The 17,639-nt window shown below is 41.5% G+C and overlaps 1 protein-coding gene across 1 annotated transcript in view; it reads left to right on the forward strand.

The window, feature by feature from the left end:
* The window catches only part of RYR3 (ryanodine receptor 3), a 552,083-nt gene that overhangs the window by 171,768 nt on the left and 362,676 nt on the right, over positions 1 to 17,639 (forward strand). Inside the window, exon 2 of the mRNA XM_036843923.1 lies at positions 7,133 to 7,252. Coding sequence (XP_036699818.1) covers positions 7,133 to 7,252 — 120 coding nt within the window. The remainder of the gene's footprint in view (positions 1 to 7,132; positions 7,253 to 17,639) is intronic.

Genomic DNA, 17,639 nt, shown 5'->3' on the forward strand with positions numbered 1-17,639 from the left:
GCACTTAAACGTGGACCATGAAATCTGCTGGACTGCACTCTGTCCCACGTGCTCCCGTGCTTCTCTGTCCCAGTGATGTGCACAGCTAACTATAGGGCTGTCATCAGCTGCCTAATGATCTACCTTAAGTAGGGCTGTCAGCCATTTTGTTTTGTCCCAGAGTCCTTTGCGAATGACCCGGAGAGAAGAGGGAGAGCCAAGGTGCCTCTGGCCATCAGCTCCGAGATGGCGAAAACGGACACTCCAGTCCTTGGGCTGGGAGCCAGGGGGTAAGAAAGGAGCAGTAGGGATAGAATAGGCAAACCCCATTCATTTTCAAGTTCAGAGTTCTTTAGCTAGCAGAGTACAGAAAGAGCTTTACTTTGTCAGAGGCGACCTGTGATAATATGAAATCACAGCAAAGAGAGATGAAGGCTGTATATTCTTGTTCAGGGACAATCACTCACCACCACCACAGGCTCAAGCTATGACAGGAATAGCTGGTGCTCGTGAACCACAGAGCTTGGAGGGATGCTGATATGTGATATACCTTGGATTTTTAATCTTTTTCTCCCCTCTGCTACAAGTTAGGGGGTGATGTTCACTCCTTCCATTGTTATAGTCATGGGACACAGGGAAATTTGGTTTTATTAGTTCTTAAGTTCTCCGGCTGTTCTCTCTGGCATCGTGCTCTGTGATTTGGTTACTTTTTAAAGTTGTATGGCCACGTGAGAGGGCTGGGATATATCTATTTTTATCGACACCGTCACCATGGGCCTTAGAGTCTGGAAGACAAGTTTCAGACTATTGCTAAGGTCAGTCTCTTGGAGTCGAGAGCCAACTTGGCACCATGGTAAAGAGGACAGGCTCCTGATTCATGAAATCCTAGGTTCAAGGTCAGAATCTGTCACTTCCATGCTATGCAGTGTTATTAATTAACCTCTCTATGCCTCAACCACTTTATCCACAAATAGAGAGAATATTAGTACCTATCCAAGGGTGGTTGTAAGGATTAAACTGAGATTTTGGAACATGGTGGCACATAATGGCTGTTCATTAAATGGTCATTCATGAAAATCGGCTAATTCCTTAGAGCTTTGGTTTCCTCATTCTTAGAATGGTTGTGTTGATGTGAGAGTTAAATAATCTGGGGGGAAATCTCAGCAGAGTGTCTGGTATAGAGTGGATGGTCATTATTATCAGTAATAATAATAACTAAGCAACAGAAACTAAAAAATTTTGAAATGGACTCCAAAGCCTCATCATTACTTATTCCCTATTACTTCGTTATGTCAACGTCTGTTCTCTTTTGATGAGATTACTCAGTTCTGACTCACCAGTGAAGCAGTGACCCTTTCTACAATAACTATTGTTACATGAGAGTAGAGAAATCTCTTCTTTTAATCGGATTCCATATCCCAATCAGTCAACATGATTTTACCAAACACATTATGTTCCCAGCTTGGATGGGGAAGCCGTTTTCTGCTCTAGCAGAGTTTGTAAATAACTGGGGTTACAAGGTGAAAACACGCCCATTCAATAAATTATAACTGGGTGTATAATGTGTATAAGGTGCCATGCTTGTGAGTATCCTGATAGGTGTAAACTTGAACCAGATGGGGATCCTGCCTTCAAGGGGTACCAAGTCAACCGAGAGGAGCTGAGAGAGACCATGGATATAGAGCCTGGACTGGATACCAGGCTCTACCCCTTGCCACCATGAGACCTTAGGCAAGTTACTTAACTGCTCTGCACAGGGGCTTCTCATTTGTCAAATAGAGATTACAATAGTACCTACATCATAATGTTGATGTGAAGCTTAAATGGGTTATTGTGCATAAAACACAGTGCCTGTTACACAATCAGAGATTAGCAAACGTGAGCCATTTCCAAATATAAAATGTAGCTGGGGATAAGACATGCATATGAATAATCATAATGCAAGAGTATGGTGATAATTGCTATGGAAGTTCAGTGGGAGAGGTGAGATGACCTGGGTTTCGTAAAGAATGTGGTATTTGAGCCAAGCTTCGGAGGCTAGGGAATCTATGAACTTGGAAAAATAGGGCAAATCATGGCAGCTTTAGAATTACAGACAGCATGAGTAAGGTAAAGAAGGCCAAGGACGTCTGTAGGGAAGAACTTGAGAAGATAAGTTGGAAGGTGAAGGTCCTCATATGCTAGTTCAAGAAATTTATATTTGTTTTATGGATCGTGTAGACAGTCATAGTGGATTTTCAGCAGGAAAATGATAAGATCAGAGCTGTGCTTCCAGGAACAGACCAGAGGAAGAATGTTCTGGGTGTTGTTATAGCCTTGTCCTGGGCTCTGGAGCTCCAGTCTCTCCTTCCTCTGGCCCATTTGCTGTAGGGCAGGAGGGAGAGGAGGCTCATAGATAGACAGGGGGTGATGATGCTGAGCCTGGGCTGCAGAGGGGTTGGATGTGTCATGAACAAACATAGGGAACATAAAATAAGAGTAGACGGAAAAGGAAGCCTTTTGATGCATTGGGACATATTGCTTTGAGGTGTTGATAAAGTCCATGGATCAAGCTAGGAATAGGTGGAGGTTTGGGGCCTTGGGATGCCTTCAGGTTGGAGGTACAGATGGCATAATGACTTCTCAGAATAAAACTGGAAGCCTGAAGAATGGATGGGATTGCTAAGGGAAAATGACAAAGACCTATCCTTGGGCGATCCCTATATTTAGGGGTGGCTGGAGAAAGGGAACATGGGAAGGATCCATTGGAAAGGTAGGAGAACTAGGAGAATACACAGTCGAATGAAGGAATGGAGGGATTTCAAGAAGGAGCATTTCATGAATGCTGAGCAAGACTTATTTGGGAGACAGTAGGCAATAGGAATGGAGGAGAGATAAGATTAGAGGTGGAGGGGAGAACTCAACAGTGGTGGGGAGGGACGCTTTAAAAGCCAGACAGAGGGCTTCCCTGGTGGCACAGTGGTTAAGAATCCGCCCGCCAATGCAGGGGACACCGGTTTGAGCCCTGGTCCGGGAAGACCCCACATGCTGCAGAGCAGCTAAGCCCATGTGCCACAACTACTGAGCCTGCTCTCCAGAGCCCATGAGCCACAACTCCTGAAGCCCGGCGCCTGGAGCCCATGCTCTGCAACAAGAGAAGCCACCGCAATGAGAAGCCCGCGCACCACAATGAAGAGTAGCCCCTGCTCACAACAACTAGAGAAAGCCCCCGCACAGCAACAAAGACCCAAAACAGCCAAAAATAAAAAAAAAAAAAAAAAAAAAAAAGCCAGGCAGAGACCTTTTGACTTATTTGGTAGAAAGCCAGAAACCTTTATGTGATCTTACAGAGATTATTTCCTGGAGACCTAGGGGATTCATACCCCTCACCCTTAACAACAGAGGCTGGGTCTGAAAGGTCTTACCATTACTGATTATCGTGCCCTCTTACAGATGGAAGGTATTATTATTTGATATTGACTGTGTTGGATCTGCTGTTAAGTCCTACAAAAAAGGACAAATTTTATGGTCTTGTTCCAGTGAATAAAGATTCAAACAAGCTGAGAATGCATTACCAAAAAAAACCCCATAAATTTATAGTAGAACAAAACTTCAAAGTTGTGTTGTTTTCTCTATCAAAAAATCAATCATTTTCCTTGCTGGGGTGGTGGAAATAATGGAGATGGCAGTGCCCTCTTGGAACTGGACGTCTTGATGAAGGGGAAAACAAGAATAGTGAAAGAGAATGAGAACGCAAGCAAGCGAGAAGATTGCATCTATAGGGTAAGATAGTCTAGTTTAGGATTTTAGAATTGGAATCATTCTAGGTTATGACAGGGAATGTTCACTAGAGTATGTTACTAAAACAGAGCAGCAGTCATTAGGTCTAGGTGTTCTTCTTGAATAGATTGTCCACATGAACCTTGAAGTTACTTGAGATGATGGCTGAAGCAGAGTGGAGAAAGGCTGTGGGCTGGGCTTTCAGCTGTCAGCTCCATCATGACAGTATTAACAGATCTCCTCTTACAAAACCTGGTGTACTCCACGGTACCCTGGAAGAATTCTTTGCCCTTGGAAGGTAGTCAGTACATGTGTGTTGAAATCACACAAAAATGTTTATCAAATTTCCTGATTGTCATTAAGAGTCAGATAAATGGTGGGAGAAGTAACTAGTCTGTTGATAGATTGCCAGAGAAGATGTGGAGATTGGCTATCATGTGTCTCAAACTAGAAGAGTGTTTGCACCTGAGTAGAAGAGGAATGATCTGAGTTGGCATTGGGGGATGTGAGGAGAGCGTGAGCTTCTGGGGAGAGGAGATAACAAACGTGGAAGAATTTCCAACCTTCAATTAAAGGGGCTTCCTTGGAAATGGAATCATCTGGAAATTCCCAGGTTTGCTTTAAAGCAAAGGGAGAAAGGAAGTGAGATAACAAGAGGGGAGAAAGTATACATCAGTATAGGGATCAGTAAACTAGATAGAGCTGGTAACTGGGGGGGCTTGCGTTCTGTGTTTCACTAGGGAGTGAGAGAATTCATGAGATGGGTTCAATTAACTCATCTTATGATTCCAAATGGTGCAAAGATTTCCGGGCCAAGCACTCCAAGGCTCCAGATGTCTGTCTGTTGAAGGTTTGTGGAGATAATAGCTGCCGTCTGGAGCGAAGGCAGGTACGGGCTGCCACGCCAGGCGGTGTCTGTAGCCAGGTCAGCACGGAGCATACGGTTCCGTGTGGAAAAAAGCGAAAGTGTTTGGAGAAGAGTGAGTTTGACCCAGAGTCCCACACCCACCTGTGTCCCCCAGAGTGCTAACTTGGACAGCGCCTGTACACGGGTGCCCTTTAGGAAGTGGTTGCTGAGCCAGGACAATTCTTTTTTTTTTTTTTTTAATAAATTTATTTATTTATTTTTTGGCTCTGTTGGGTCTTCGTTGCTGTGTGCGGGCTTTCTCTAGTTGCGGCAAGCGGGGGCTACTCTTTGTTACGGTGGCTACTCTTTGTTACGGTGGCTTCTCTTTGTGGCAGAGCACAGGCTCTAGGCACGCGGGCTGCAGTAATTGTGGCTCGCGGGCTCAGTAGTTGCGGCTCGCGGGCTTAGCTGCTCTGCGGTATGTGGGATCTTCCCAGACCAGGGCTCGAACCCATGTCCCCTGCATTGGCAGGTGGATTCTTAACCACTGCACCACCAGGGAAGTCCCCAGGGTAGTTCTTTCATTTCATCAGTTGATTGGCAGCCTAGGTTGTGAGGATGTGAATTATAGCACAGGTCAATTTCAGAAGACAAAGATCCCAAGGCAGCTGGTGCAAGGTGGTTTGGGCACTTTGGGGTGGAAAGAGCATGGGAAAGGAGATCATGGAAAGAGATTCTCTAAGACACATATTGAAAAGAATACCCTGTCGAGTTCGTGAAAAGTCCGGTCCATAAAACCACTCCTGTGATTTCCAGATTTTCCTGTTTTCACTGGGGAGTGGTGCGTAGGTGGGAGATATTTAGATATTTCTCAATAGGGGTCCTCTTGACATTTTGGACAGGTAAATTATGTGTTATGAGGATTGCCTCTTGCAGTACAGACCATTTAACGCCCACGGCCACTGTTTTGTAGCACCCTTCCATCAACTCAGAGTACTCCCCCACGGCCTGTGCCCCTTAGGGAGGATGGTATCACCGCTGGTTGCTGTGGGATCTGGGGGAGCCCCCCCCCCCCCGGGGAAAAACTTCATCCTTGTCAGAGATTTCCCTGAGCCCACATTTTGAGAACAGTGGTATTCTGGAGTTTTCTTCTGTCTCAATTCAAACGAAGACTGAATTCTGGCTTCACTAGACGCAGAGGCTTGAATTTATTACTGACTCAATTTAGTGATGAACAGTGACATTTCAGTGCTAGTGAAAGTGTGGAGCTTTTTTTTATTCCCTCAGTCTTCACCTCATATGTCTGTGGTTTGTGGCTTCTCGAATTTCCCTGCTGCCCCTGGCCAATCCCTGGGCACCTACAGCCATCTTTCTGGGGCTTGGTTCTGTTGACTCTCTCCATGTCCCACCAAGTAGAGGATTTCATTTTTCCACATGACCACGTGTGCTGTAGACACAGATGAAGAAAAACCATGCCTATTTAGTATGCCTTTCCAATACTCCACGACAGACACTAACAGCGGGGACGTGGGAGTGAGACGGGCAACAGGAGAGCAATTGCTAAGGAGAAAGCTCCACCTGATGCTCCTCTGGTTACTCCTTTAACTTCATCACACCTGGAAATCTTTTTGATGTTTGCAACCCAAAGTCAGGCGGTAGTGGAGAGAGAGACTGTGGACTGACGGGTGGGAGGAGTAAGGAGGGGAGGGGTTGGTAAGGAGAAGGTTTTCCTCTCCGCCTCAGGCAGGGTTGAGCACGGGGTGAGCATATTAGTGTAAATGGAGGTCAGCCTCATTTCTGGACCATCAACCAGAGGAATGCCATTCAAACAAAGTGTCTGCAATTGGAGGAGGGCTGCTTTTGAGACTGATGCCTAGGAGAAAGGTCCCCTCCTTGGGAATCCAGAGTGGCTCCCCCACTCGGACTTCAGCATCTCCTTCCAGTCTGGCTCCTCCAGGTTCCTTCTGTCTTCCTTTCCCATATGTCTGACACCCATCTGCTGCCTCTCTCCACAGCCTCCTCTGTCACCTCCGGCAGATGCGTTATCACTGCGTGCACCCCGTCCCCCCGACAAAACATGTCTCTCCTCTCCCTGACATAAAATGGACTTTCCCTCCACAAATCCCACCTCCCTCAGATCTCTGCTGTTGTCTCTGTCTCCCTCAATCTCACCTCATTGTTTTATTGTTTATTTGGAGAGATTGCTTAGGTTTACTTTCTCCTTCACTCAAGTGTTGACACCAACTGCTCGCTTGGATGGTGGGCAGTTTGTACATTTCACAAGTGAGGCTCTCGCTGTGTATTTAAGTAGTACCTCTGTTCCATGTACTTGCTCACTGTGACCCCACCCCAGATTTGAGGAGAGTCCTAACTCAGGGGAGGAGCTCGGTTGTGCCATGGGAAGAACGAACTCTCCTTTATCTAATATTCAAAGGCATGTGCCCGTCAGCGTACCTGATAAAGGCACAGCGAGGTGCCTTGGGGGCTTGGCTCTGCGTGGGGATGCAGCCCTCTCACTGCTCACATGGGTCTCTGTTCCCCTGGCAGGAAGATGAAGTGGTCCTCCAGTGCGTCGCCAACGTTCACAAGGAGCAGAGGAAGTTCTGCCTGGCAGCTGAGGGACTTGGGAATCGCCTGTGCTTCTTGGAACCCACTTCAGAAGCCAAGGTGAGGTTGACTGTCTGCCCTGCACCTTCCCGTCTGGCACCCCAAAAGTCGTCTAGGGGATGGGACTGCTGGGATATGGTGGTGAGGGTGATAAGGATGGTAAGGAAGAAATCTGAAAGGACACATCTATTTTTAAAATGGGAAGCAGATCAGAACACTGTCTTTCAGTGTTCAGCAGGACACGGGGGATGCCTTGAGGTCATTGTCAGTCTTCATGGAGGAGGTTCTTTTACTACCTCCAGAGCACCTTCCTTGTTGTTAATTCCTAGAATCTGAGTGCGTGTTCTGTACTCCCAGCTATCGTTTTATTGCTACAGGGACTCATAGGTCCTTGGACCTGTGTTTCACAGTAAGCTCATCCCTTTCAGCTGTGACTGTGCTGAGATTGTTGTAACTGCCTGCTGGGAACCGGGGGCAGAGAGGAATGTTTGCTCTGGTCCCCACCTGCAGGGTGGCATGTAACATCATCTCTCCTCAGCCAGACTTTGCTTCCTGCATTTTCAGTTGCTTTCTGCTTTTCATGAACTGTATGTCAGGTGGATGTGTTTGCCCAGTATTCTCACAGTACTTTGTAGTTCTGGAAAGACCTTTATATCAGTCAGTGTTTTCCAGAGAAACAGAACCAATAGGATCTCTCCCTTTTTCTAGATAGGTGGGTGGATGGATGGATGGGTGGATGGATGGATGGATGGATATGGATTTATTTTAAGGAACTGGATCATGCAATTAGGAGGCTGGCAAGTCTGAAATCAGTAGGTTCAGATCAACTGGAAACTCAGGAGTTAATGCTGTCTTAAGGCAGATTTTTTTTCTCCTCCAAGAAACCTCAGTTTTTATTCTTAAGGCTTTCAACTGATTGGGGGAGGCCCACCCATATTATCAAGGGTAATCCCCTTTAAAGTCATCTAATTGCAGATGTTAATTACATCTACCAAAATGCCTTCGCATCAAAACCTAGATTGGTGTTTGATTAAACAACCGAGTGCTGTAGTCTAGCCAAGTTGGCGCACAATTAACCATCACCCCTCCACGCTCAGTTTTTCTTGCAGAATCTTTTTTAATTTTAAATCAGAAGATGGTTACATTTTCCAGTGAGCCCACCTGATTGATATATCATTTCTCCATGTGAACATATACAACACAGGCACACATGCAGAGTCTGGGCAAATCCTAGCACAGCAGATGTGCACCGTGATAGCTGCGTCTCCCAGAAGCCCTCTCTTCTCCCTCACGCTCCTCCCTCCCGTGTAGGTCACTGATCCACGAGCACAGACGTATGTCAGTGGCATGTAGGACAGGGTCACATTCAAATAAATGCCAGAGCAAAGAGACAAGGAAGATTTTTATCTTTTTAAAGGTCTTAGGCTTGATTTCCCTGAGGCCTTTTCTCATTTACTTTTGTTCTTAGCTAGGTTTTTTTCTTTTCATTCCCAGCAGTCTGGGATTATAGGAAAATCGTTAGATTATAAATCAAGTAGTTAATTCTCAGCCATTAGCTCATCATGTGACCATGAGCAAGTCACTCAGTCTTCTTTTCAGCTTTCTCACCTGCCAGATAAGATGCAGCCTGGTGCAGTAGAAAGAGCTTTGGCCCGAATTAGAAACCCATGGTACCATTTTCTAGTCATCCATTGAGTGGATCTTAGGACGTTGGTTTAGGGCACAGCTCTGGAGCCAGACTGGCAAGAGTTTGAATCCTGTCTCCACCACTCACCAGCTAAGCCAGGGCCTTGAGCAAGGTACTTCACCATTCTGAACTTAGTTTTCTCCTCTGCCTAGTGGGAATTTAATAGGAACTACCTAATAAGGGCGTTATTAGGATTAAATGAATTAATACATGTGAACCACCTAGCACATTGTAAACTCTATTTAACCACTGGCTATTGTGATTTACTCTTACCTAGACCAGATTACCTAAAACAAATTAAAGAGAACTGTATATCATAATCTAAGAATTCTTTGTATCTCACAGGTGTAAAAATAATAACCTACACCACTCATAAATACATTAGGGTTAAGACGAATCCTTCCTAACCCCCGCTTGACTAAGTGATTGTTCTTATTTTAATTTTTCATTTTAAATGTAAAACAAGATAACACGACTGAAGAATTTTTAAATGAAATAAAATGTATCATCTATAACTGTATTCCCTTGTCACAACTGTTTTCATTTTTGTTTTGCACCCTGGCCTTTGTCCACATGTACCCATATGTTTTCAAAGTCGTACTCATAGTGGATATTCAGACATTCCGCTTTTTTTCTTTCATGTTTCAGCCAGTTCCATATTGCTATGTAGCCTTCGTGGTTATTTAAAAAAAAAAAATCATGTATGTGGTTTTGTTGGTTTACTTTTGCTTCCTGGAGTAATGTCCAGGAGAAGAATTAATGATATCAGAAGGATAAACAATATTAAACTACTTTCCTAAAAGGATATACCAGTTGTTACAAGTTAACACACCCACTATCATTATGTGAGTGTCTCTCTTTTATATACAGTATGAAGAAAATGTACCATGAGGGCTTCTTACAGAAAAACAGGGTAAAGTTCCTGGGAAGGATAGAGTAGGTCTTCAGAATTTCCTGTCACCGCTCCTGAGAGCAGCCTGCTAGATGAGCCCATTTTCTGTGGCTTCAGGCTTTGCTACAACCAGCTCCAACTATGCACACACCTCTTCTGGCCTGTCCCCTCCCTTTTCAGTAGATATTTCTCCTAATTCTCTACCATCAGATTTCACAACCAGCTGTGCCGTTCTTAGGCTTTTGGAAACTAATATAAGCCATGCAATGAAGTGAGAAGGTGTGTGTATTCCCAAGCCTGGCACTGGGCATGAGGCACAGACCTCAAATGTCACTCTTACCAGCTGGCTACAGAGCCAAATGGTGACCTTGGGCATTCCCAGTCAAGGGTATTTCAAGCTAGTTGAAACTCAGAGGGATAAAACTGAGATGAACTCTAGGGAGAAGAAAGACCTCAGAAAGGACAGATGAGATAAGGTACTTAAAAGAGATTCTCACTGTATGAGCCCTGAGAAGAAGAGGTCATATTGAAGCAAGGAGTGAGAGGGTAGAAGAATAAGAAGCAAAAGTATAAGAATGTGAACACTTGCTATAGACCTGGAGACTGTTGAGCACTTGGGAAAGTTCTTGTGACTTTGATTCCTGTTTGTCGTGGCCCACCCTTCTCTGAAGGCCCCTGAAACTGCAGATATTCATTCATGAAAGCACCCTTATTCAGCTTTCCATTCTAATGAGCACAGCTCGAGGAGTTAAAAGGTATTTTGTTTTGTAGGGAAGACTCAGGGTAAAAGCCAGAGACCAGGAAACATCGAGGGGAAATGTTGCGTCTCTATTTTATCAATAGCAGCAAATGTTTATTGACTGTCATTTTTAAGTGGAAAATGTGTTCCCAGGAATCAGGAATTTACTACTTTTCCTCTGGTTCTTATTATATCTCATCTGTGATGTATCTGCAGTGTCCACAAGGGGGGTCATCTTTGGTTCAACTTCACATCCAGACTCATAAGATGCTGATAGACCCCAGTCTGCTCAGTAGGACAGGAGCCACAGCTTGCCTGCTGGGAAGTGTCAGGCACTCCTGCGGGAATCCTTGCATTCCTCCAGGGTCTGCCTTCTGAATCCCCACCCAAAATGACAGCTCAAGTTCAAAGACACAAGGTCCACATCAGGCAGGTGTGGAGTCACCATGGCTTAAAACCCTCATGTACCACAGGAACCAGTGTATCTTGTAACAACTCCATAGACATAGCTTTTGAGATGCCCACGAAGGACCACCACCACTACAAGGGTCATCACACTTGGGGAAATCACAAATACAGGACTTTCTATGAGGTACTGGTGGTCTTTCCAGGCCAGAGACAGGCTACCAATCAGGGATCATTTTCACCCTAAGTAATGTTCCCTAGTAACATAATTAACATATCAGTTTTATCAGGTTGTCCCAAGAACAAAACTGGACAATTAACTGAAGGTCAAATTCTCATGCAGAAAGAGAAAATTTCATAAGCCTTATCCCATAGGAATCTTCATTGATGACCATTACTTAACTACTGCAGCCCAACACCTTTCCAAATCCTGACTTCCACCTTCCTTAATTGTATTGTAGATCATCAAAAAGGAGGAAAAATATGGGAACTTTTTGTTTAAAATCAGTTGCAACAGACTGAGGTTTGTTTGTTTCACTGATTTTAATGATAATGAAACTGCAATTGATGAAGTGAAACAACTTACCCGAGTACCCATCAAAAGCCAGTGTCACATCTAAAGCCTTTGGGCTCTAGTATCTCAGAAAAAATTTCTACCTCTGTCAGGGAACATTGTGTCTTACTGATCATGGTTTATTCAAAATGAAAAATCCAGTTTCATATCTAATTTTCAAACTGAACATTTTCAGGGAAAATTTTGTTCCTATTGTTTTCACCTCCTCTTTTGAAAACTGAAAAATAGTCTGCTATGGTTTCTGAAAACTTGTATAGGTTCTCAAGACCCAGAATTAAACATTTGCGATTGTGCAAACATCATTATGTCAATGACATAAATTAGGATAGAATTCTTGGCTAAAAAACCCTTATTTTCTGTTGCTTTTATTATCTTCAGCTCAGAAAGATTTACTGTTTACTCCTAAAAAACTAAGCCTTTGCAAATTTACAGCCAGAGGCTCAGCCTGAAATTGTATACCCTTTTTTGAACTTCTGATTGTTACTTTAGTGTGTAGTATTCTCTATGGACTTGAGATCTTAGGAAAGGCCAAACTATTATAAAACTTACTTCAAAAAATTCCCTTGTCTTATAATATAAAGAGACTTACACATTAATATAAAGAGACTTAACACATCTTTTTGGTTTTTTAACAGTTATCAAGCATCATATGCTGTATGCCATGTAATGCCGCGGTGCTTACATACTTTCTTTCATTTAATCTTTACAACCCTATGGAGCAAATATTATTCTCATTTACAGAAAAAGAAAGATATAACAATTGAGACAAAGTTAAATGACTTCTTGAAGATGATTCATTACAAACTCGAATCACTGACTAATTTCTATAATGCTCATCGATAAAGAGTATTATGACTCTAACTTATTTAATTATAAAGAAGCCATATTTCTTCAGGTGGTTAGATTTTAAGAATACCTGGGCAGATCTCCACTCCCCTCCCACAACCTTCCTTCGTGTGTCCTCTGAGTGCCTGACATTCCAAAGTTAGAAATATGTATTTTGCCTAAATCAGACAGAATCTATTAAAATGCAAATGCTCTCGACACCTGACACAATATTAAAATTTTTATAGCTAATTTTTTACAGTATAAAGATTATCATATTTTTTCCTAGAAAGTAAGTTTATAAAGGGGTGATAAGGTAGATTACTAAGTGCCTAAGTGTTGAGATATAAGGCACAGAAACACTGTAAATGGGGTAGCGGGGGGGGTGATCAAAACATCCATTGCATTGCAGTAGGATGGTTTACTTGTCTTTTCTCCTGCCCTCCACCATTCTGTGATCACTAAAGTCAAAGACTATACAGGCATACCTTCGAGAGATTGCAGGTTTGGGTCCAGACCACTTCAGTAAAGCAAATATCGCAATAAAGTGAGTCACAAATTTTTTTGGTTTCCCAGTGCGTTTAAAAGTTATGTTTACACTATAATGTAGTGTATTAAGGGTGTAATAGCGTTATGTCCAAAACTAACAATGTACATACCTTAATTTAAAAATACTTTATTGCTAAAAAAAAATGCTAACCATTATCTAAGCCTTCAGCCAGTCGTAGTAGTAACTCAAAGATCACTGATCACAGCTCACCATTACAAGTATAATAATGAAAAAGTTTGAAATATTGTGAGAATTACCAAAATGTGACACAGAGATGCAAAGTGAGCAAATGTTGTTGGAAAAATGGTGCCGATAGATTTGCTCAACATAAGGTGGCCACTGACCTTCAATTTGCAAATAAAGCAATATCTGCAAAGCACAATAAAGTGGAACATCAAAAAAAAAAGTATGCCTGTATAGTACAGCAGTTAAGAAACACAGCCATGGAGCTAGAATTTCTGGGCTGGTAATTTTGGCTTCACTGCCTAATAGCTTTATGACCATGGTTCAAATGACTTCTCTCTCTTTGCCTCAGTTTCTTCATCTTTAAAACTGTTCCCATCTCATAGGATTTTCAGGAAGATTTAATAACAAGGGTTTAAATTGTAAAGTACTTACATAGGGCCTGACACATCCAAAGTGCTATTTAAGCAATAGCATTTATTATCCCCAGCAGAGGGTCAGACACATATTAGGTCCTCAGGAACTGTTGTTGTATTCAGTTAAGTTACCCATGTACTGAATTAATTAATTAAAAGGCCTGGATTTGAGGATCAGCAGGACATTTGTGACCTTAAAAGTGACATATAAAGGAGAGTCAGAGAGAGTAAGTTAGATAAAAAGGATTAAGCAATAAGCAAATGGTTTTAAAAAGTAAGATGAATTAGTGGGATGTAGATTTTTATGTTACTGACTTCTAATTTAATTTTAATATGGTCAGAGAACATACTCTGTATGATTTCAATCCTTTGCAATTTACTGGGACTTATTTTTTAGCCCAGCATATGGTATATCTTGAAGAGTGTTCCATATGTACTTAAACAAACTGCATTCTGTAGTTGTTGAATGTAGTGTTTTATGAATGTCAAGATGAATATTCTTACTAAATTGTATCTGCTTATTCTGTCAACTACTGAGAGATGTTAAAAACTGAAGATTTGTCTGTGTCTTTCTTTAGTTCTGTCAGTTTTGTTATATGTATTTTAAAACTCTGTTATTAGATGAGCACACGTTTAGAATTTTTGTTTGTTTTCTGATGAATCGGTCCTTTTCTCATTATCAAATGTAACTATTTATCCTTGGTCTTATAATATACATTGACTGATACTAATCTAGCTGTAAGCTTTCTAATGCTTACTGTTTGTGTGGTATATCTTTCTCCATCTTTTTGTTTTCAACTTGTTTATATCTTTATTTTTAAAATATGTCCCTTATAAACAGCGTAGAGTTAAGTGTTGATTCCCCCCCCCCATTCTATAATCTCTGCTGTTTTATTGGAGTGTTCAGTCCATTTACATTTATTATAATAGTTGATACTATTGGGTTTTAGTCTACTATCTTGCTATTTGTTCTGTGTGTGTATGTATACCCCTAGTTTTTGTCCCAGTTTCTCCTTTTCTGCCTTCTTTAGAATAAATCAAATTTTTTTTTTAAATGTCCCATTTTATCTCCTCTATTGGCTTTATAGCTCTACTTCCTGGTATTGTTTTTCACTAGCTCCTTTGGGGATTACAATATGAATCCTTAACTTATTACAATCTTCCATGAGTTACTGTTACATCACTATCCTTATCCTTTGTGCATTATTGGCATGTGTTTATTACTACAAGTTATATAATGTGCAATACTTTATTATTTTTGTTGCAAAGAGTTGATTGTCTTTTAAAGAAATTAAGAAAAGAAAAAAAAATGGTTTTTATAAAAATAATATCCAGGTATGTAACATTTTTAGTGCTCTTCAGGTTTTCCTTTAGATCCAGATTTCCATCTGGTAGATTTTCCTCCAGGCTGAAGAATATCCTTTAGCATTTTTCGTAGTGAAGATCTGACAGAGACAAACTCACCCAGCTTTTTTTTTTTCCCTGAGAATGTCTTTATTTTGTCTCTGTTTTTGAAGGATATTTTCTCTGGTTATAAAATCCTGGTTTGACTTTTTTCTTTCAGCACTTTAAAGATGGTGTTGTGTTGTCTTTGACCTGCTTTTATTTATTTTTTAATGAAAAATGAGCTATCATTTTATCATTTCTCTGTATGAAATAAGTCTTTTCTTTGGAAGGTTTTAAGAATTTTTTCTTGATCTTTGATTTTCAGCAGTTTGAATGATGTATTTGAGGGTAGTTTTCTTTCTATTTATCCTGCCTAAATGTTGCTGAGCTTTATGGATCTCTTGGTTGGGTTTGTCTTTTTTTAACAATTTTGGAAAATTGACAGCTGTTACCTTTTTTTTTCTTTTGGCTGCGTTGGGTCTTCGTTGCTTCACATGGGCTTTCTCTAGTTGCAGTGAGCAGGGGCTACTCTTCCTTGCTTCTCATTGTGGTGGCTTCTCTTGTTGCGGAGCATGGGCTCTAGGCACACGGGCCAGTAGTTGTGGCTTGTGGGCTCTAGAGTGCAGGCTCAGTAGTTGTGGGCTTAGTTGCTCCATGGCATGTGGGATCTTCCTGGACCAGGGCTCGAACCCATGTCCCCTGTGTTGGCAGGCAGAGTCGTAACCACTGCACCACCAGGGAAGTCCCCGTTACTTCTTTTTTTTTTTCTTTTTATTTAACATCTTTATTGGAGTATAATTGCTTTATAATGGTGTGTTAGTTTCTGCTTTATAACAAAGTGAATCAGTTATACATATACATATGTTCCCATATCTCTCCCCTCTTGCATCTCCCTCCCTCCCACCCTCCCTATCCCACCCCTCTAGGTGGTCACAAAGCACCGAGCTGATCTCCCTGTGCTATGCGGCTGCTTCCCACTAGCTATCTATTTTATGTTTGGTAGTGTATATATGTCCATGCCACTCTCTCACTTTGTCCCAGCTTACCCTTCCCCCTCCCTGTGTGCTCAAGTCCATTCTCTACGTCTGCGTCTTTATTCCTGTCCTGCCCCTAGGTTCTTCAGAACCAATGTTTTTTTTTAGATTCCATATATATGTGTTAGCATACGGTATTTGTTTTTCTCTTTCTGACTTTCACTCTGTATGACAGTCTCTAGGTCCATCCACCTCACTACAAATAACTCAATTTCGTTTCTTTTTATGGCTGAGTAATATTCCATTGTATATATGTACCACGTCTTCTTTATCCATTCATCTGTCGATGGACACTTAGGTTGCTTCCATGTCCTGGCTATTGTAAATAGAGCTGCAATGAACATTGTGGTACATGACTCTTTTTGAATTATGGTTTTCTCAGTGTATGTGCCCAGTAGTGGGATTGCTGGGGCATATGGTAGTTCTATTTTTAGTTTTTTAAGGAACCTCCATACTGTTCTCCATAGTGGCTGTATCAGTTTACATTCCCACCAACAGTGCAAGAGGGTTAACTTTCCTCCACACCCTCGCCAACCTTTATTGTTTGTAGATTTTTTGATGATGCCATTATGACTGGTGTGAGGTGATACCTCATTGTAGTTTTGATTTGCATTTCTCTAATGATTAGTGATGTTGAGCATCCTTTCATGTGTTTATTGGCCATATGTATATCTTCTCTGGAGAAATGTCTATTGAGGTCTTCTGCCCATTTTTGCATTGGGTTTTTCGTTTTTTTGATATTGAGCTGCATGAGCTGTTTGTATATTTTGGAGATTAATCCTTTGTCAGTTGCTTCATTTGCAAATATTTTCTCCCATTCTAAGAGTTGTCTTTTTGTCTTGCTTATGGTTTCCTTTGCTGTGCAAAAGCTTTTAAGTTTCATTAGGTCCCATTTGTTTATTTGTGTTTTTATTTCCATTTCTCTAGGAGCTGGGTCAAAAAGGGTCTTGCTGTGATTTATGTCATAGAGTGTTCTGCCTATGTTTTCCTCTAAGAGTTTTATAGTGTTTGGCCTTACATTTAGGTCTTTAATCCATTTTGAGTTTATTTTTGTGTATAGTGTTAGGGAGTGTTCTAATTTCATTCTTCTGCATGTAGCTGTCCAGTTTTCCCAGCACCACTTGTTGAAGAGGCTGTGTTTTTTCCATTATATATTCTTGCCTCCCTTATCAAAGATAAGGTGATCATATGTGCGTGGGTTTATCTCTCAGCTTTCTATCCTGTTCCATTGATCTATATTTCTGTTTTTGTGCCAGTACCATACTGTCTTTACTACTGTAGTTTTATAGTATAATCTGAAGTCAGGGAGCCTGATTCCTCCAGCTCCGTTTTTCTTTCTCAATACTGCTTTGGCTATTCTGGGTCTTTTGTGTTTCCATACAAATTGTGAAATTTTTTGTTCTAGTTCTGTGAGAAATGCCATTGGTAGCTTGATAAGGATTGCATTGAATCTGTAGATTGCTTTGGGTAGTATAGTCATTTTCACAATGTTGATTCTTCCAATCCAAGAACATGGTATATCTCTCCATCTGTTTGTATCATCCTTAATTTGTTTCATCAGTGTCTTATAGCTTTCTGCATACAGGTCTTTTGTCTCCCTAGGTAGGTTTATTCCTAGGTATTTTATTCTTTTTGTTGCAATGGTACATGGGAGTGTTTCCTTCATTTCTCTTTCAGACTTTTCATCATTCGTGTATAGGAATGCAAGAGATTTCTGTGCATTAATTTTGTATCCTGCTACTTTACAAAATTCATT

This window comes from Balaenoptera musculus, chromosome 2, assembly GCF_009873245.2.
Source record: "Balaenoptera musculus isolate JJ_BM4_2016_0621 chromosome 2, mBalMus1.pri.v3, whole genome shotgun sequence".
Classification (NCBI taxonomy): domain Eukaryota; kingdom Metazoa; phylum Chordata; class Mammalia; order Artiodactyla; family Balaenopteridae; genus Balaenoptera; species Balaenoptera musculus.